At 31.4% G+C, this 22,183-nt stretch overlaps 1 protein-coding gene across 6 annotated transcripts in view; it reads left to right on the top strand.

Moving 5' to 3' along the window:
• Window positions 1–22,183, top strand: part of LOC127738039 (serine/threonine-protein phosphatase 6 regulatory ankyrin repeat subunit B-like) — an 88,359-nt gene that overhangs the window by 47,377 nt on the left and 18,799 nt on the right. For 4 of the 6 annotated variants that reach the window (XM_052249101.1, XM_052249104.1, XM_052249100.1 and 1 more), the window contains 8 exons: window positions 2,993–3,107; window positions 6,498–6,518; window positions 9,055–9,134; window positions 12,542–12,691; window positions 14,157–14,235; window positions 14,885–14,970; window positions 15,447–15,587; window positions 19,070–19,166. In XM_052249101.1, the coding sequence (XP_052105061.1) occupies window positions 2,993–3,107; window positions 6,498–6,518; window positions 9,055–9,134; window positions 12,542–12,691; window positions 14,157–14,235; window positions 14,885–14,970; window positions 15,447–15,587; window positions 19,070–19,166 (769 nt within the window). The remainder of the gene's footprint in view (window positions 1–2,992; window positions 3,108–6,497; window positions 6,519–9,054; window positions 9,135–12,541; window positions 12,692–14,156; window positions 14,236–14,884; window positions 14,971–15,446; window positions 15,588–19,069; window positions 19,167–22,183) is intronic. The other 2 variants (XM_052249102.1, XM_052249103.1) reach the window with 2 other exon arrangements.

The following is a 22,183-nucleotide window of genomic DNA, read 5'->3' as shown; positions in this document are numbered from 1 at the left end:
ATGTATTGTATTCTTCTTTAATAGAAAAATGTATATAATTATTGTATGAGATGTGGAAATACAAAATAAAGAATTATAAACAAAATATATAAAAAAACATTTTTTTTTTTTAAATTATGAACCACGATGATTTCGTTATCTTCTCCCGCTAAATGTGCGCACATCTGATACTATAAAACAGTAAAATCAAATAGGCTAATAAAATTCTTTGCGGATTCCATCAAATGTTGAAGATAAAGACTTGCATAATTTTCATTGAATAGTAAAATACAAGTTAATTCACGACACTTTTGTGTCCATTTTGTACATTTTTAAAAACCACCATTATATTTTTCCACTGGAAATATAGATCATCGGTCAGATGGTAAATATGTAAACAGACGAAGCTCTGGCTGTGCCGCTTTATGGTTTTTGACCAAACCCAATAGAAAAATTGTTCAATAACTAATGTAATACACCAAATACCTGTATAATCAATTCATATTTTATTATTTCAACCAAGTTGAATGGTAAACATTGCATCCTGACTATACACAAAAAAGCATCTTATTAATTATCAGTCCCTTGACCAGTGAAAAATGGTTCCGAGACTTCTGAGTGTCTACTGCCGAGTGACTTCTGAGTGCTTACAGTCCAGTGACCTGTGAGTTTCTACGGTCCAGTGACCTGTGAATTTCTACGGTCTAGTGAAGTCCAAGGCAGTGTAGGATACACAGTATATGAAAACACCCAGTGGTTAAAGATCTTGATATACAATCTGTAAATTATAACAAAAACATATCAAATTGTGCCTTAAACATCTAAACGGACAGCTAAAAGCTTTCCCTTAAATTTCCCATTCGAAAACATCATTTTTTTATTATTGCCTGTAGCTAAAATTATATCAACTTCATGAAATTCTAGTACTTCTTACACGAACTGAACACATTCTTAATGTCTCTCAAATAAAAGCGACCAAAACAAAGAAAGTAGCGATTTCGGAAAAACTTTTTCCATTCTGCCTTGTATGTTACAAATGATTGCTGCCTTTTCGAGCAAGATTTAAAAGCGGTCCAACCAACTATTACTCCCGTTCCAATTACAAGTTAAAGCCGAAGTAGTACTAGTTCTTGTATTCTAAAATATGAAAAATTAAATCAGTTAAGCTTCGTGTTGCTTATTTTGGCAAATCTATCTACTGAATGAGGACCCCAGGATATATCTGGAAGTTGACAAACTCAGACGAAACATCCCAATCATCTGCTTTATCGTGATCTTTATACCCTCACTGTAACACACCTGCTTGTTCACATGTCTTAAATTTAAAATTCTCTAATGCTGATTTATTATTTTGTTATTCATTAATTTATAAAAAGAATCTTAGAACCAACATTATCAACATCTAGAATAAAATCTAAAGTATTGATCGTGTTCCAAAAACAAATAGAATGTTTCAATCTAGTATGTACATTTATTTGATCAAAGATAAACCAGATTCATATTCAGAATAAGAATGAAAATGGTGAAACTTTTATACCTATAATATTTCCGAATTCATTTTATAGTGAAGTTCCTCTGTAAGCTTTAAAGTCGCTGTTCTCTTCATCAGTGCACTGTTTTGCCCATTTGTCCATGCAAACCTAACTTGCTTTGTTTTCTTAATGGCTCAAATGTTCTTTTTGTCTTCCGAATTGCTAACTTCCTCGTCTGATAGACAGATGTCAACAGGTTTCCACCCTTTCTCCGATTTGTCCGTTATGAGTTGAAGTGTGTTTCTCTTCTTCGGAAACGTCTCCGACCTTTCCAACAAGGAGATGGCATTGGACTATCTCTTATGATAATTAGAGACTAAGGCGACATTTATATTGTCAAAAATATATGTGCTTAGTTTAAACTACATAAGTTTCCTTGTATAGAAAAGTATGTTCTGTCTTCTTGTCTTGACGGACCAAGTCATGTATTGTGTCCGCCACATTCATCTCAATCCACGAAAATTTGTTGCTGTAATAGATTTTCCACAAATAAAGCAAATCAGAATACGAAATATCAACATCGGGATTTTTAGCATGTGAATCAATTCCTAGTTGCACGGACTGTTCAAAATCAGACGAGATGAAATTAAATTTCTTACTAAAACACGTGCTCTAGTTTGGTTACTTCTCAAATTTTCGATAACTTAAAACATGTGCAGTTACTTTGTGTACTGAGTAACAACAATTGTAACATAACCTTTTCAAAAAAAAAATCATTGCAAATCTTTCAAACTTATTCCGCATAAAGCACATACATATATTTATTTGATAGAGCTAACTGACTATTACAGAATTTTTATAGAAATAGAATTGATATAGAAATTATCAGCTGATTTATCCCTCGATTCAACTACCGGACAAAACGAATGCACTCCTCTGGAAGCATCACATCCTCCGTTTTCCAGATACATCACCTAAAATGAATCGCAGTTAAAAGTTTATTTAAAAGCACATTGAGACAAAATAAGATGTAATGATGTCACGTATAAATAAATGATTATATTTTATGATAATTACATTTCATAAATGTTTCATTAGAGTCTGTAATTCTAATTGGCATGCAAACTTCGCACTGTGTTCTAAAAATAATATTTTTGACTTCACGTTCTCCCCTTGATAAAATCAATGCAAATAGAAACAAACGAAAAACTAAACGTGTAATGTCATGGTGACAGCAGAAAATCTAATTAAAAGAGTTCAATACTTCTTACTGTAATTTTAAAGGGTGTAAAATTGATAATCGTGCGCACATATTTAGTATGAATCGCTTCCAACAAAATGTGCTTCTGTCAACGGTTTTACACCCAATAACACTGTTTTTAAGTTAATCATTTAAATCTAAAATAGCATAATAAATTAAGTTTTGTTTTGTCAAAATTTGTTTCAATTTTCTTTTATTTTAATTAAATACATTGTCATATGGTTACTACGTCAGATTTAATCTTTGCTATGCAATATTGTTAATTGATGTCATTTTACAGGCAGAAACGACCTGTTGATTATGTACCCGATAACGGGAATAAAGTTAATCGGCGCATAAGGGAGAAACTACGTGACTACATGGATAGACTACTGGAAGCTGCAAGCATGTCAGAGGTAATACTCGATTGCTGACAATACATTTTTACCGTCCAACAAATTACTAAAGATAATCTGCCAATCTATACAATTTCCAGTAAATAATTTATTTGATTACTATTTATCCATAGATAAGTAATATCGCTTCAAGTGTAAATATTGTTTTATCATATGTCTTATATACTGTCTTTGCATTCGATTTAATAATCGCAAAAATATTCAGAGCAACATTGAAAAAAATAGTTTTATATATAGGCGAGTGACAGTTTTCATAAAGACGCTTAGTTAACGACTTTGATGCACCCATCTAACATACGGTTATATTATATATCATTCGAAAGCTTATTAAATGTACTTAATGTTTTGCCCGGTCGTCAACAATTCGTACGGTGCAATTTTCGTTAAATCAAGGTCAAAATCAAATGCAAACTAAAATGCTGATTGCGCAATATTTACAGAAAATTGTATTTCTTGAAAAAAACTTCCAAAATGATAAAATTGCAATAAAAGCTAAATAATTCCTGAGGTTTAAACATTTATATATCAAAAATAGAATAGATTTATCGTTTATAGGCCAAGGGAATGTTTTCATCATTTTAAACTGCAATTAATACGATATAGGTCAGGATGCAGCCTTCTAATGAAGCTTTTGCAGTTGCCCAATAAAGAAACAACATCTGCAAATAGGAATCATTTTGCTTTTTTCGGCTAAATAATATTGTCAATATCGGCAGAAAATGATTAACCATATTTGAAAAAAAATGATAATGGAAGAACTTTAAGGAATAAACAAGGTATATTTAGTAAAAAAAAATAGTTTTCCGATGTCGAAAGACATGTTACGAAGTTAATTCTCGTTTAATATTCTAATGAAAACTTTTTGTACCATGCGATTTTCAGGAACAAATCCGGCGAATTCCTTTTATTGTTAGCCCATTGTTATATACTTTAGTCGTTTATCGAATATGACTGAAAATTAATACATAGTGGAAGATTGAAGACCATTCCTGAGCAACTGCGATCACCACAGGGTTTAGGTAGTGTTCGCACATTTCTCTCTCTCTCTCTCTCTCTCTCCCTCTCTCTCTCTCTCTCTCTTTATATAATATGGCGGAAATGTAAGAATCATCTTGTCCCTACGTCCTTTTTTTTGTTTTGTTCTTTCCGTTTAATATTTCCATTTGTTATTCTTAAAAACTTTGTAATTAGCAATATTCCTCCTACATTGCTTCGTAGATTTTAGTGAAGTTCAAAGTGTAAAAGTGCACACGTGGAGGTTGTACATGAAGGGATTTTTTTCATAATACACATATTCAAATAGAATTAAAAATAGTAGACACTTCAATTTATCATAACAAGCCTGCTTTTAAGCTATCTCATAAAGTTTAATCCAATCTAATTTAAATATAGATCTCTGATTTATTTATCCTCATACGATATCGTGAGCAGGCGAGTCGTGATAGATCTGAATTTTAATCAGATTGTTTTAACCCATGTTTTTTACACTTATACATACCATTTTGTACGTTTTATTTCATGTCAACTAATATCATGTATTATTGTTGTGAGATCTTCGCACCATTCGAAACCCAAACGCGAAACAAATATGAAAATAAAGTGATAAAATCACCAAAAGTCACTGTCAGATCAACAAGAGAGGGCTTAGTGCAAAATAAATATCCACAAAAATAATTTGAGTTTAGATGACATAAAACCAATTACAAAACTGGATAAATTTAACCACAATTTTCATTTCTCACAATTGTATAAATATTTTAGAATAAAATAACTCATTTTAACAATACATATTCTTAATGTACATGTACTATCTTTAAAATGCCAATGTTCAATAAATGCTTGACAGATGATCTACTAAAATAGTGCTCTGTTTTTCTGAATGCCTTAAATGCAAATATTATGTGGCACATTTACATTGAAATTTTAATGTAAAACCATGCCCAATTAACATTGAGATGAAAGTGGTTCAAATGCATTTATATTCCAGTTTATATTAAGCAAATAACTTTGTAACATGTAGCTGTAGTAAACATTAATACCAAAACTGCTTTGTTTTGGTAAGAGGTTGACTGTTTTTACAAAACAAAGCAGTTGATGCTGATTGGTAGATTTTTTGTTTTAACACCTATACAGTAATTTCGTCTTTGATACGAATAAATATAACTAATGTATTGTTGACGGGGATTGCAAGTTTTCCTGCCGAATGTTGGTGGTTCCTTGGGCACTCCTTGTGCCTTCACCAATAAAACGTGCCGAAACTGATCGCCACAAAATACTTTAGTAGCCAATAGTGTCGTTAAACACCAACAATCAATCAATCATCTTTATATTACAATGTTATCATATGTTAACTATTCTGGAAGTGCAATTATTGTTATTGCGAATTGCTAGAATTTACAAATCTAAAAAAATAATGTAAGTAAATATAATTGCAACATGTCTCAACTTATTTACAAGAAATTACGTAGTTTGATAGGATTCAATACTTCGGCCAGGTATGAAGAACATTTGCAGTGGTTAGCTTTTAATAGCTTTCACTTCCTTAGTCAATGCACGATTCAGTATAAGCAACCAAGAAAACATATAAATATTGAAATATCAGTTTCGCTCCCAAAATGTCCCCTAAAAGCATGAATTTTCTGTGTAGTATATCCTTGAACCTTGATGCACTTTGAAGATTTGTGTTTTTTCAACCAAAAATTGACAACGTACAATTGGTTTTAACATAGAACAGCTAAAAAGAATGTCTTTTTGCAGATGGCGGTATCTTTGGCAACTGCATGGGTTGTTATAATTGGCTGTTTAATTAACAAGAAGCGTCATTGCAGTATTTTGATGATGTCAAAAACATCCTAAGCACTAAATAAATTATATTTTTTGGTTTTATGGTGAATAACAATTGAATCACAGACAAAAAAAAATGGTTTTCAGGCATTCTTATCATTTTCACTGGAATTTCTGGAAAACGGCGCTATTTATTAAAAATCCGACATTAATGATCCAAAGTGTTTTTGATAAGTAACTATTAAAAGATTTTTGTGCTTCCATACACAATGTTATTATTCAGAAGACACAATATGCAAAAATGCTGTCATCTTGTAAAATTAGAAATTATCTGCCCTTGACCTTTCATCGAGATTTGACGGAAACTGCACCATGCGAATATTTGACGACCGGGCAAAAAAGATACATTGTAGTACAGTTGATGTGCTTTCGAATGGAATATGATTCAGCCGTATGTTAGGTGTGTGCAGTAAAAAAGAAATTTTATGGTTAATGCACTCGTCTAATAACAAGACCTTTGTCTTTGTCTAAATAGTATTTTTTAAAAAGACTTTAAAAACTAACCCAACCATAAAGACAAAGTTTACAGTGCCTATTCTATTTTAGCAGTTGCAAAACAAAACTAAGGTAAAAGGAGAAGATTGAAGTGGAATCACTAACTTATTTTTACACTTACTAATATAGTTTTAACAATCTTCTTGCAAGTGTCAAGCTGGTTTTTGTAAAGGTGGTTCGCACAATTAGTTTGACTGCTTTTTGTAAATTCTTAGTCTTTCTTGTACTTGATGTTTATGTAACAACGTCACAGACAGTAATTAGAACTAAGAAAAATGTATCGTGAGTGCCAATGAGACAACTCTTCATCCAAGTCACAATGTGTAAAAAGTAAACAATCATAGGTCAAAGTACGGCCTTCAACACGGAGCCTTGGCTCACATCACACAGCAAGCTATAAAGAGCCCCAAAATGACAATTCAAACAGGAAACTCAGCGGTCTAATTTATATAAAACAACGAGAAACGAGAAACACTTATGAACTACATCGACAAAACACTGAACAACAGGTTCCTGACTTAGGACAAGTGCAAGCAAATCCAGCGGGTTTAAACGTTTTAACATGCGTCATTAATGCATTAATTGCAACACTGGTTATTTATTGATCAATGATAACAAATTATTCTTTGTACCTTGTAAAAATTCTTTAACAGAGGTGATAGTTCACGTAAATCATGTCCATAGTTTCCATACAATATCTCGAAAATAATTCAGCTACTCTGTTTTTTTAAGAGACTGGCCGAGGTCTGAACCTAAATTTAAAAAATCGAGTGAATACATTTTTGTATGAGGGCGCTTTCTTCGTCCAGTCTTTCTGTATTTGCCTTAAAGGAGCATTAGCTGGCAAATTCATGTTCACCGATTTTAAGAAAAGGGGGGTTTTCGCATATCGCGCCGTACGTCAGAAACTATTTATGATTAACGCATAAAAATTCACCCACAAGACGACGGGCGTATCATGCGCTCATGGCGCAGCTGTTTATTTTTTTTTTTATCTGACAAATCTTACGAAACCCCATCGTGTAACTCTGCATTTTCTTTGTTGTTAGAATAACTACGAATATACATATGATATATTTCTACCCCTAAGACTTGCAATTTCCTGATTATTTTTTGATTAAATCTTCTAAAATAATCTTGAGATACTCTACTTCGATTTTGTATAATTTGATTACTCGTCCAAGGATTAAAAAAAACCGACAAATCTATAAAATTCAAATTACGTTATTCTCTCTCTGTTATTCGGTGGTCCTTATTATTATTTTTTGTATTACCTGTTTAAACTTTAAATGAAAGTATGTTTATCTTGTAACAATACCAATTGGTTTTGAAGCCGCGAATTTCGTTTCATAATAACCAATGTGCAATGAAGTTACTCCTCCCGATACATCATCTGTGTCTGCCTTTTAAAATATCAACAGTAATTGTTACTATAAACTATCGGTATTTTTTCTTTCTTTTTCACCTTTTTGACTACATTAGGTAAGCACACGAAAATGTCTTACCAAAGGGTAGTTCCCTGTCTGAGATTCTCTAGAAATCTTTCAAATTTCGTTAGAATATCATTTCTCTTGTATACTTGAAACATATTTGTCTTCTGACTAGTACATGAAGGAGTGAAAACAATGCATCGATAAGATATTTGTTTTCTTTTTCATTAGGGAAGGAGCGTTTTCCGTTTACTTTAAATTCTATGCGACAGTGCTGATAAACCTACTGTGTGCATTTGTTTTCCTTTTTTCTTCCCCTTTACTTACCTTATATTCATTTACCAATTTAACTGTAGTCATTTCAATTTACCCATAGACATGTAGTTCGTTTTGGTGATTTCGTGAGTTGTACATGTATTCTGTTGTTATTCCACTGTCCCTTTCTGTTCACTTCCCTTATATAATTTATATTCTTATATGTACACATAATTTTATTTTTGATTTTCTATCACTTACATTAATTAACACTGTTTATAAATACATGTTTTACTATCCTTAGTTCACCAGCAAATATGATTATAACATTGAAACACGATTATCGATTGTATATAATTGAGGTGAATTTTATCTGTATGAATCACAACACAAAAAATGGTATGTTTTTTTTTAAATTTTAAAAAATTTCTTTATGAAAGTTCAAGTTAAATGATTTTTAAATTATTTTTTTTAATCACATATACTTATTGTGTAAAAGCTGGTCATTTCTGTCTTTAATTATCGATTTAGACAGTAGGTAAAACAATTCTTGAAAGATTTGCGACACATTTGTCAGAAGGTGTATCGTAAACTACAAAAGGCCGGATTATCATAATTCATCAGTAGCATTATAATTTTCAAAGTTATGTTTCGTTAAATAGATATCGATAAAGTGAGTGAATTTTAACAATATCGCAAACAGCAACTGTCCTTACGGTTACTGTCATTATGAAACCATACGGTCTATTATATGTAACATTTTTTTATGAATTATTCAAATAAACTACAAATGGTTTATATTTTGAATATACATTTGATGGATATTAAAATGTTAGAAAAGAATATCTCTTTTGCTATAAACTTATCATTTCTGATCCGCAAATACATTAAATGCATGCTTATCTTATCTTTTCCATAAATAGGAAGCACCACCAGATAAACAAACACAAATTGTTCGTTTGTTGAATTGTGCATCTAGGGGAAATATTCAACGCATGAAATCGTAAGTTTTTCACATTATAGTATAAAAATAAAAATGAAATAGCTTTTATGGAACAAAGGCATTAAAACTAACAAATGGAATACTAGTATTTCTTGTGCAAACATACTTAACAGTCCATGGCTAGATCAGAGTCATTTACAAATGTGCATTATAGATGAATGGAACAGCAACCTAACGACAAAATGAACCAACAGATAATCAGTGTTCATAATAGACAGGCGACTATACAATATGACAAGCTGGCAAGCTCTAAATCGTCGCATTAGAATAAATCTTTCGAAAACCAACAGTTGAGATTTATGGTCCTTATGTTCAGTGAAGGGTCTACGTGTTTGATAATGACAATGACTATATTGTTGATTATATATATACTCTGTCTGAAAAACCAAACGAATCCTTACTAATTAAATACCATGAAAATTCCTGGAAGTGAAATCATGGTGGATATGAGATTCTATATTCGAGCAAATGCATTCTTATGAACTTTTCCCTTTACAGTAACACAAATACTGCACAGAAAATTTTGTTCTGGATGTTAGTAGAAAGACTGTTAAAATGGCAATGTAGATACATAAGTAGCTCCCACTGTCTGTAGGTCTTATTTTGTGCTTTAAGGTGCTAACCTGTGCAAAGTGATACCTAATGTTATACGATATGGCAACTAAACTATGTCGACATATTAATTTGGTAGCCAGAATACGAATGACACTAAAAAACTGCACTACAGCATAGCATAATGAATTAAATATGTATTCCAGTAAATTTTCAAAAAATATTCCAATCATAACATATACATTTTTTCTCAAAATACCGTTATATAAGGTAAACAACAAATACCTTCATTAGTACATACTTTTTGAATTGATCAAACAATGTAAAAAAGATTTTTCAACAGTTAAATACTAGCGGTTCTTCAAAAGTTATTTGACAGAACTCACCATCAGTCTAATTCTTGAAGTAGCAGCATCAATGACAACATAGCTCATTAACTTCTTTTCCATGACGCTATTGGTATTGTAAAGCGTTATCAGAATCACAACGAACCGGAACATGAGATGTGATTTAAAAAAAACTAAATGTTTTGTTTTCTGCAACAACTGCATAAATGGCATATAAGACAAACGGGAAGCTTATTACGTGAACATTTCTGAGGTTACGAACAGCGGACTGGAGATCCCAGGTACTGAAAGAAAAAGATTGGCAAACACCTCGAAGTGTTTGCAGTTGAAAAGCATAGATTTAAACATACCGATATTTAAAATAAGTAGACGTCTTGGACTGCTCTAGAATGAAGGATATTACCTACGTAAATGACCAGAGAAAGTAAATGAATGATTCGTTTTTCCATCTCATTTATATTCTTGGCCACAGGTCGGAAATTCGGTGATTGCGGGTATTCAGGTATTAAATTTGTATTTTTGTCTTGATATTTGCAAAACAGATCCAAAATACGATTGTAAATATAATCTATTTTAGAAATGGACATTGAAAAGAGTATCGTACTCCAAACAGCTTTTCGTATAACGCTCATTTATTCGTTAACTCAAATAACATTCATAAAATTTCACAAGTACTGATTAGCAGGCTTGTGATAGTCTGGCAGTGGCATCAATTAAAATCGAAGCAGAAACAGCTAAGTTGTCGGGTTCTCATGAAAAAAGTAAAATAACAAAAATACCGAACTCCGAGGAAAATTCTAAACGTAAAGTCCCTAATTAAGCAAATGGCAAAATCAAAAGCTCATACGCATCAAATGAATGGATATCAACTGTCATATTCCTGACTTGGTACAGGCATTTTCTTATGTAGAAAATGGTGTATTAAACCTGGTTTTATAGCTTGCTAAACCTCTCACTTGTATGCCAGTTGCATAAAATTCCATTATATTGACAACGATGTGTGAACAAAACAAACAGACATAAAAAAATAGGGGTTAAGCATTTAACATTGTGTTATAATCTTAATCACTATAAAAACTAGATAAGGACAATGCCCCCCCCCCCCCCCCCGCACACTTTTTTCTGCTCTGCCATATGCATGAGTATAGTTCCACATATTTTAGATTTGACAAACAGTGATGTTGGCATACAACTTGAAATTGATACGCTGTCTATAAGACACAAATGATGCCCCCGCCTTACCAAAAAATGACTAAGTCCAACTACTTGTCATTTTCAGAATATTAGAATAAATCAAAATCATGTGGCCATGCACAGCTCCATTATGTGTTTGAACATCCTACAAAATATTAAAGCTGTATCTCCAAAACTGTAGCAGGCGATAGCCGGACAAACCATGATCTCTTTATGCAGCTTGTACCAAAAAAATGACTAAGTCTAACTACCTGCCATTTTCAGAATATTTAAAAGAAATCAAAATCCTGTGGCCATGCAGATCTCCATCATGTGTATGAACATCCTACAAAATTAAAGCTGTACCTCCAAAACTGTAGGAGGAGATAGCCTGACAAACCATGATCTCTTTATGCAGCTAGTACAACTACTTCTCATTTTCAGAATATTTGAAAAAATCAAAATCCTGTGGCCTTGCACACCATTATGTGTATGAACATCCTACAAAATATTAAAGTTGTACCTCCAAAACTGTAGGAGGAGATAGCCGGACAAACAATGTATCCTAATCCGGACGGATGGACGGACGGACGGACGAACGGACGAAGGGACAGACAGGGGTAAATTAATGTGCCCCTCGACATTTTGTCGCGGGGGCATAACAAACATATATGTCAACAAAGAAAAACAAAAATGCATATAGACAAAGTACATTAGCGAAACGAAAGACAAGAATACAAAATATTACCATAGCATAATAACACAATGACGGGATGTATAAGGACCGAGCCATGTCAAATGGATATTAACAAAATACACTAAAGAGTAAAAGTTATGATTTACAAAGACAAATAAAAGAATGATATAACACGTTATTAAGATGATAAACAATATCTATACTTCAAGACCATCGTGTATAATTTGTGAAGTTGATACGGAATATTTATCAATAAGGTCTTGGTATCTTCCGATGAACTTTTTCATGCGAGAACATCAACTAGTCCTGCAACAACAACAAGTATTCAGGCAGTAGAAAAAAAATAAGTATAGGGACGACTCTAGCATTTACATTAATAGCAATCAGAGATGTGATACAAATTAAGATTGACCACAACAATATTGACATAATCGCCCGTTCAAATGGTTGGTTATTTGCATGCATGTTCATAAAAATATATGTTGACTATCAACATGACCGGTTTACATTCTGTGTGTATGGTTTGATGCATTTAAAATTTGATTTGTAATTTTAAGAAGGAAATATTTTTTCTCGTATGACTCTTATAGGACATAATGTTTTCAACTCTTTATGTATCTTTTCACATCATTTTGTAGTTTTAAAGAAGCAAATTATGACATGGACCTTTGTGATTATGATAACAGAACAGCTTTGCATATCGCTGTCAGTGACAACCAGGAACATATTGTTGATTTTCTTTTGGGCGAGTGCAATCTTCAAAATGTAGCACGTAATATGAAAGACAGGTATATTATTGAAACTAGATCCCAAAACAGTTGGGAGCAAAGTCTAAGTAATTCGTCTACAATGATCACTATGAAAATGAAAAGAAATGGTATAATTGCCAATGAGAGAACTAGTCACGAGAGGAACAAAGGCCATGGATGTAATAAACTATAGGTTACCATACGGCTTCAAACAATTGCAAATCCCATACTATATTATAGTAAGCTATGAAACTCCGGAATGACAAAACGAAAATCAATCTAAACGAGAAAACCAGAAAACAACCAACGGCAACCACAGTATTTCACGCTCCTGGCTGAGACAGGTTTATAAAGAATGTGACGTGGTTAACCATGTACGCGAGCCCTCAATCCTATATCTAACATGGGACAGTAGTGTAGCAGCACAGCTGTAAAAACAAGTAAGAAAGTGCTTGACTAATAAGATCGGCATAAAGTACAAAAAACAACTGACAAAAAGACAAAAGATATGACGTACCGATCAAAGAGTACTCGCAGTTACTGAAAAAAAGCTACTTATTACACCAAAGACAACTACCTATATAATCATGCTGTACCAGACTTATCAATCAGTGTATGGTTCATTCCGGTCACTCCGGCTTACTTTACAAAAAAAAATATCGCCATGAAACAATAAAGAGCGTTGACTCTAACAAAAAACACAAACTTAAAGTGTAAGATAATAAAAATTTGAAGGTTTTTTGTGTATTCATAAGAATGTATTTTTTTTTAATTGTTGAAAAAACTTACTTCTGACCTATAGCAACATATGACCACGATAGGATGAAAGCCGAAACCTCGTAACAGTATTTACGCTTTCAAAAGAAAAAGAACAAACATTTTAGCTATAATCAAGATTCCCTTCCTTCAGAGGCAATTTTTTAAATGTCAAGTTAATCTAAACTGTGGCAGTGCCAAATTATTGACAATTATTCATGAAATGGAACACATGATCTTAAAACGGTGATATTAAAGAATAAGAATTATAATGAAATTACCGAACTCCAAAGCAAATTCAAAAAGGGCAAGTCCAGACAAACTGACAAAATCAACGCTATCAATTAACGGAACAAGTGAAAAACAAGTGCCAAACTCCTGACTTGGTACAGGCATATTCCGATGAAAATAATGGGTTAAACCGGGTTTTATAGCTAGCTTAACCTCCTACTTGTATGAAAATTGTAATAACTATAAGATTATAGCAGTGGGCAATTGAATGTTTAAGTGGAGAAAGGATAGAAAGCAATATTACTAAACCAAAAGGACTTCGAGACGTACAACAGTCAGCACAATTTCACACTAGAAATCACGTTATTGTAACCCAACCGACCTTAACTTGGGGTTCACTCAGATGCTCCTGACAAATAAGCAATTCCCTATTTATTGGTAGACTAGTAACTTTGTGTTGCTCAAAGCATTTATGAAAGTTATAACAATCATTATTTTTTTAACTTTCTTATTTCAGATGGAACAATACCCCATTATCAATTGCACAAGAACCTGGATATGAAGAAGTTTACAAAGTTTTTTTGAAGCATTGTATAGTAAGAAAATATACTTTTATGATTGAATTTTATTACTGAAATGTCATTAAAAAACAGTTTAACACTATTACATATACATATAAATGTGTTCTACTGATTTTATTGCGTATGGCGCATGTTTAAAGTGCACACAAGTCTACACTTTTGTTGAGCCAAAAAGATAGCAGTTAAACGATGGCAGTGTACAACAGGAATAAGTCAGTTAATCATTGCTTGGACGCAATAAATTTATCACGTGTCCTTTTTATGTAAGACATTTTTTCGATAATCTAAAATTTTTAAAAAGCTAAATTTAGATCCTTGTTTTCAAGGCTGCAAATGGATGATATCGAGAACACTAATCACATAAAAACAAAATAAACGTTGTCAGAGATATAACGATGCAAAAAGCAGCTTACCAAGAGTTTCATTTCATACTAGCATTCAGTATTTGCAACATGTATCAATATATCAGCTTCCAAAAGTGTTCATAGTTCATATTACTATTTCAAAGCGTTGCAGGCACTACGTCTCATCACTAGATTATTACAGAATGACTTGACAGAGGAAAACAATTTCAATTTTTTAAATCGTAAAACAAATGCAGACATCTCTAAGTAAACACATATTGTTTCTTTCTTTTTTGAATCTTCTATCCTTATCTGTATAGATATTAGTAGATACTGAAAATGACGAATATAGAACTTATGAACTACTTGATGCTGGTGCTAACGGGAAAATTGAAGTACTTAAAAGGTATTTGGCTTCAGTTTATATATATTTTATTAAATATTAAACCTAGAAAAATTAGACTGACAAAGGCATATAGCCTTGAAATTGGCGCATGAACAGTTGTATGGAGGTTTTAATGGAAACCAATTTTGGGCCTCCTCCAAAAAATATAATTCGAATTCGAAATCACGAATTTAAAAATTCATGATCACGGAATAAAATTCTTAACATAAATTGTGTAATTCGTGATCACGAGTTATAAAAATCAGTGATAAAAGATTTAACTTGTAATCATGAATGACAAAAATCTGAGATAACTACTTAGATTTGTTATCACGAATTTAATCCCCGATATCGAATGTAAAGATAATTACGAGAGGACGATTTAGTAGAAATTGACATCTATCATTTACTGAAACTGTATTTTTACATTAAGATGTCCTTTTCATATGGGCTTTCTAAGGAGCAGCATATTTCAGTTTACCCTTTTCTTATTACAGATTGCATAACAAGAAAGTTAATATGAATTTAAGAGACTATGACGGAAGAACAGCTTTACATTTAGCCGCTGCTGAAAATCAATTGGAGGCCGTTAAGTTTCTTGTAAATGAAGCAAAAGTAGAAACATCTATACCTGATAGGTAAGCATCTGTTCTGAAAAAAGAATACATGGTTAACACTATTAAGACGAAACATTAACAACAGTCAACAGAACTATAAGCATCTAATTGAGTGATACAAATTCCACAAAAGCCAAAGGTAGATCTAATTATAAAAAAAAAGAAATATTGCAAATGAGAGAACTATGTATCGAAGACTAAAAGGGATATTCTTTATTCCATCTATAGGTTTCCGAACTGACTTCAACGTCGGACTAGACATACTATTGAATATAAGCAAAATAACATCCCGGTATAGAAAAGAAAAAAATCGTAAGGGTTCCGCGGAACCCAGTGTCTCGCCTACTTTTGCTGTTGTCTATGTTTAGAGTGTGATAGGGGAATGCACATAATAGATTTACAGTTAATGAAATAAAACGTTTGAAATGTATGAAAAAAGTTATGCTTGTAAAAAATGAATACAGTATGCAATCAAATCTATAGATTGTCTGGAAGACAAAAGTCGCAGGCTCACCAAAAATGGGGAAAGAGTTATTAAAAATTTTCCTCTAGATACTATCTTTTGATTGTAAGAAGCTTCTGTCCAAGTTTGGTAAAAATCCAGGATGGTTTATGAATCTAATAAATGTTTTAAAAAATTTAACTGCAGACTGTATGTAATGTTAACTGGAAGAAAAACTAAGTCCATTTATAAGTAATATACGGAAAAACCGGAAATAAATTTTTACAAAATTTCCTTCTAGATACTAGCTTTTGATCATAAACAAGCTTCTGCCAAGTTTGGTGCAAATACAGGATAGTTTAAGAAAATTATAAAAAAAATTTAAACTTTTAACCACAGAGTGAATGTAATGTTAACTGGCAGAAAAGCTAAGTCCATTTATAAGAAAAATACGGATAAAGAGGATTTTATTTTTACAAAATTTACTTCTGGATACTTTCTTATGACCATAAACAAGCTTCTGTTCAAGTTTGGTACAAATCCAGGATATTTTAAGAAAGTTATTAAAATTTTAAAAACTTTAACTACAGAGTGAATGTAATATTAACTGGCAGAAAAACTAAGTCCATTTATAAGTAAAATACGGATAAACAGGATTTTTTTTACAAATTTACTTCTATATACTATCTTATGATCAGAAACAAGCTTCTGTCCAAGTTTGTTAGAAATCCAAGATAGTTTAAGAAAGTTATTAAAATTTCAAAAACTTTAACCACAGAGTGAATATTTGTGGACGCCACCGCCGACGACGACGGAATGTAGGATCGCTATGTCTCGCTTTTGCGACAAAAGTCGCAGGCTCGACAAAAATTGGCAATTGGCTACAAACTATTCTTTGTTGTTGATTTTAGTTTGCATTTTCTATTTTTGAAACAGAATAAACCCAATTAAGGAAAATGAAAACTTTTGATGTTCATGTAATATTTTATATATATATCATTTCCCTCAAGCATGGAAGTATTATATTGATATAATATTCAATATGATACTTCCATGATTGTTCTTAAAAATTACGAACAAGGCTTTGGTTATTTACTCGATCAATCTAAACGAATGTTTAGTAACTTTGGCCTTAAATTGAATTGTTACATGTATTGCTGAAAATAACACATTTCAGTTAATCCAGTTTGTTTTAAGTGCTTACCTCTATATGGACTGGTAATATCCAACCAGTCGGTAAAGTTGATCTGTAACACCATTCTACTGAGTTTCTATAAATCTTTAAAACGTTTAATGCATATGTGGTTTTTCAAATTTGTATCCCGTCTTTTTCTTATTGTTATACAAGATTTAACAAATTTCCATACGTGTTTGTCAATAATACACTCTGTAATAAGATAAAATAGTCAATAAAATAAATAGATAATTTATTTTATTTTAAGTAAGTGTAACCATCTAATACACACTAAATAAATATATATATTTGTAAGACTCTGATCGACGTCCGGTCTTTAATCGACGTCCGTTCCTCAAATCGACGTCCAAATCTGACGTCACAATAAAATAACATTCCAAATCGACGGCCAATTTTATGCTCATCTAATCGACGTCTTTTTTTGTTATTCTGATATCGACGTCCATTTTTTGGCTTCTCTAATCGACGTTCGTTTTATGGACTTGTCGCAGTGAAATCATACACTTTATTAAAGGGTGGGTTGAACCTAAATATCAGAAAGTTGTTGAAAAAGATAAGTCCAAAAATAATACTTTTCAACAATTGGCTGAACGTTTTAATTGTTTCCATTGTTTGAGTCTCTAGTCTGCCCTCTAGATGTCTTTCGGTTATCTTCGTCTTTGACAAAACGTGACAGATAATATAAACAAAGATCAATTCTAATATAATTCTTCTGTCGCTTTGGAAACAAAGCCATGTTCTTATTCCAATACAACATGAGCTGCACGTGATTGACATCACAATTGAAATTGCAACGTCAGTTGTGTTTTGACCAACGCCGGAAATCAAAATGGACATTTGTATTCGTGTTGCTAACAAGTAAATTAATTAAAATCATTATAAATTTAAACAAAGTTTACACGTTTCTGTTCATTTTTTTTATGTGAAATTGATTTTCTATAATATTTTGGCTTCATCAAATCAAAATGGATGCCTTTCGAACGCCTATTATAGGTCCGCTTCGATGTACAAAAGTTCTATTTCTTTCTATTAGAATCGAAATAGTTCTATCATGCCATGTTCTATGCTCATTTTAACATGGGTAGGCATTATATTTGTCAACATTTACACCTCGTTTACGCTCGTTATAACTATATTGACCAATCAAGTGCCTACCAATGTTAAGGTGAGCATAAAGCATGGCGTGAAAGAATTATTTCATAATTTAAAAAAAAAATAATTGCATGAAATTAGACATCGCGATGAGAGTCTCCTCATCGATCGGATGTCGTTTTTGTGATTCATTACGTTACATTAGACGTCCAGATTTAAGAACGTGGCGTCGATTAGAGACCGGACGTCGATCTGAGTCTAACATATATATAAAGTAAGTAAGTAAATTATTTAGTATAGTGACATGTGTAAATATGTTCAGATTATAAACATATAATATATGATAAATATGAATACACCCGGCCCAATGGACCTATAAGTCACCTCAAATGATTTTAAATAATTATAAAACACTTATCATGTTCTTGAAATTAACAAATATGCATGTATAATCAGAAATCCGTTACTAGGGCCCTTAGTAATAGACTTCTGATATGATATATAGACACTGTCATAACACCCTAACATTAAGTACATCAAATGTATATCACTGTAATATCACAACAGTCATTCAATTGTCACTTACAAAAAAATTCACAGCAATTTAAACGGTAAAATTTTATCATAGCTTATTACTTTTTTCGAATTCAAATTCCAATTGTCGCATTTATCTTCCTATTCTATTCGTGGTATTCTTAATATGCAAAAATGTCAAGAAACGTTTGCTCGTATATTGTAAATATTCATTTTATCAAAGATTTTTTATCTGTTCAGAGAAAATAGACGACCTTTCAATGAAGCTAAGCATGAAGAAATTAAAAATCTTTTGGGAACCTCAGATACTGAACATACAAACGCTACATATTACAAGGTAAGTAAGCTCATTAATAAACAATTTTGATTCAAAAATTGATTTATGAAATCGATTATTTATATAACAACATGTGCTTTATTGAAGCATAATCTTGTGGCTTTGTAATTTTTCTTTTAAAACGATAAACACTTTCTCGAATAAGATGTTAAAAAACCACGAAATGGATCAATTGAGTATCTCTTGAATCTTTTAAAGCGTGGAACGGAAAAAACGGGAGTCATTAATGGTCCCATTTTAATGAAAATCCTATTTTAAACAAACATTCATACTGCCTAAACCACGTGGTTTTTAATAAAGATTTAAACCGGCTAGATGTGCCCGTTTTTAATCATCGGAGGCTAATTTCAGTCGGAAAAAATTCAAAAGGCACGTTAGAGTGAACGTTGATGCATGATGCGTGATTTTTTATTGTTAATTGTTTTGAGCTTTCAGTGACTGTGAGTCTCTCAAATCGTACTTTCATGATGTTTTGACCTTTTGACAGAATTTGTAATGCATTTCTGTAATTCAATGTTTACTTATTTTGTGTTATATTGTAACGAATTTTAAGTTTCACTGTTCCCTTTTATGTAATTAAGTTTGTGCTGTACAAAATTTTTTATATTATGTTTCAATTTTTCATGTTGATTATATATTGTTATCAAATCAAATCAAATCAAATCAAATCAAATCAAATATTTTATTGTCGTATAAACTTTACAGTTTGTGACCAACATGTATAAACACAATAAACATATATACATACATATCAAACATACACAATAAAAAAACAGCATCAAAATTTATAAAAACAAGCAAGCTGTTAAGAGTCCCATGCCCTCAGTTCTAATGACTTTTTCAAGAAGGATCCTAACTTATTTGTTTGTAAGGCGTTGATGGATTTAGTAAATAATGAATTTTTTCTTCTTCATTTAAATTATTAAAGTTATTATTTTCAGTACATATGTGTTCATAAAAGGCATTTCTTAGTGTTTTATTATAATCACAATAGAGTAAAAAAGGTTTCTCATCCTCTGGTATTTTACATTTATGACAAAGTCGTTTCTCTCTTGGGATTTTAAAATATCTCCCCTTTTCAATTAAGAGGGAGTGATCACTTAGTCTAAATTTATTGATCAATCTCCTTATCTGAAAATTAGATATATTTAGATAAGATTCTAGTTTGCAATTTTTTTCAGTTTTTTATATAGATAAAATTTACTTTTATCATCAATGCTTTCAAATTTAGTTTCAATTAAATCTTCATATCTATTTTTCATTTTTAACTTTATATCGTTTTTTACTTTATTTACATCTTTTATATCCCTACAAGTAGAAAGAATTTTAAGGTCAATATTAGTCTCTTCAACAATATTTTTTGCATATGTATACCATGAATAAGTTCCAGTCAAATCTAGAGACTGTGCTAGAGAAAAAGCTTCCTTTATCAATGGATTAATATTATTATTATATAGTCTAGCTAAATATAAAAGGGTTTGTGTTTTAATAAAACATTCTATAGGCAATCTTCTTATTCAACTCTTGCTCCTAAATTGGATGCATTTTTTCTTATTCCTAGAGTAGATTTACAAAATTTAAGATGCATATTTTCAATAGGGGTTTTGTCTGTAAAATCAAGTTGATTAATTTGTTTTCCTGAAGATAAGGCTCTGTGTTTGGCTCTATGAAAAGAAATATATGTATCCAAATATGTTACTTCTGAATTATAGGTCATAATTGGTTTTACTAAAGAATCAATAAGATTATTTGCTACTTTTATAGGTAGATTATTCAATGATTTAGTATAGGATTTTATTACAAAAAAATACTTTTTTTGCCTTTTTTGTCAGCTCTAAAGTACTTTGTGATAAACTTCCATTACATTTTATCAACATTCCCAAAAATGAATATTCTGATACGCTTTCTATGGCTTCATTCTCATAGTAAATATGTGATGTTTCACCATTTTGTTTGGACTGACTGAAAATCATGAATTTCGTTTTGTTTGTATTTAAAGAGAGTTGCCATTTGTTGCAATATAATTTAACATTATTTAAACTGTTTTGAAGACCCTCTTTCGAGTCTGACAGGATTAAAAGATCATCCGCAAAAAGGTGGCATCCCACCTTACTATGTATAAGCTTAAGGGGACTTGAATCATTTCCCTCAAAATGTTTTTCAATATCATTTATGAAGACATTAAATAAAGTGGGGCTCAGGGTATCTCCTTGTTTAACCCCTCTAGCAATATTAAAAAATTCTGATACATAATCTTTGTATTTCAAAGATGATTTAGTATTTAAGTATTGTTGTTTTATAACTCAAAAGCCTTTTTCATATCTATAAAGCAGGCATCAATCTTTTTTTTTTCTCTTTATGTAAATATTTATTAATCAAGAACTTCAATAAAAAGATGCTATCAGCTGTTCTGTGATTTTCTTTGAAACCAAACTGACAATCACTTAAATGTTTGTCAACAATCTTGATTAGCCTATTATTCAATATGGCATTAAACATTTTTGGTAGATTACTTATAAGAGAAATTCCTCTATAATTATTAAGGTCTGACTTGTCACCTTTTTTATGTAAAGTATCATGAAAGATAATTTCCATGAATCTGGATAATTACCTGTCTTTAAAATCAAATTAAAAACTTTTACAATAGAATTAATTATCACAGGTTGCGAATGTTTGAGTATTTCATTCATAATTCTATCCGGACCTGCTGATTTGTTTACTTTAAGGTTTGAAATGACCAGTTTTACCTCAGCAAATGTAATTGGTGCATCAGTTTCCATATTCAATTCAATATTATCCTCTAGAATGTTTAATTCACGTTCCAGTTTATTTACAAAGGGTTTATCATATGATGCTGATGTACCCTGATCCTGAAAATGTTTTATGATTTTATTTTCATTCATTAAAATTTCAGGAATATCTTCTTCAATATTTGGTTTCTTTCTCTTGCCTTTAGAACATTCCATTATACTTTTGGATTATTTTTAAAATTATCTGAAAGTGATTTATAAAGTTTT

This window comes from Mytilus californianus, unplaced genomic scaffold (genome assembly GCF_021869535.1).
Source record: "Mytilus californianus isolate M0D057914Y unplaced genomic scaffold, xbMytCali1.0.p SCAF_4, whole genome shotgun sequence".
NCBI classification, from domain to species: domain Eukaryota; kingdom Metazoa; phylum Mollusca; class Bivalvia; order Mytilida; family Mytilidae; genus Mytilus; species Mytilus californianus.
The sequence above is the reverse complement of the archived record's forward strand: the minus strand, read 5'-3'. Positions and strand labels throughout refer to the sequence as shown.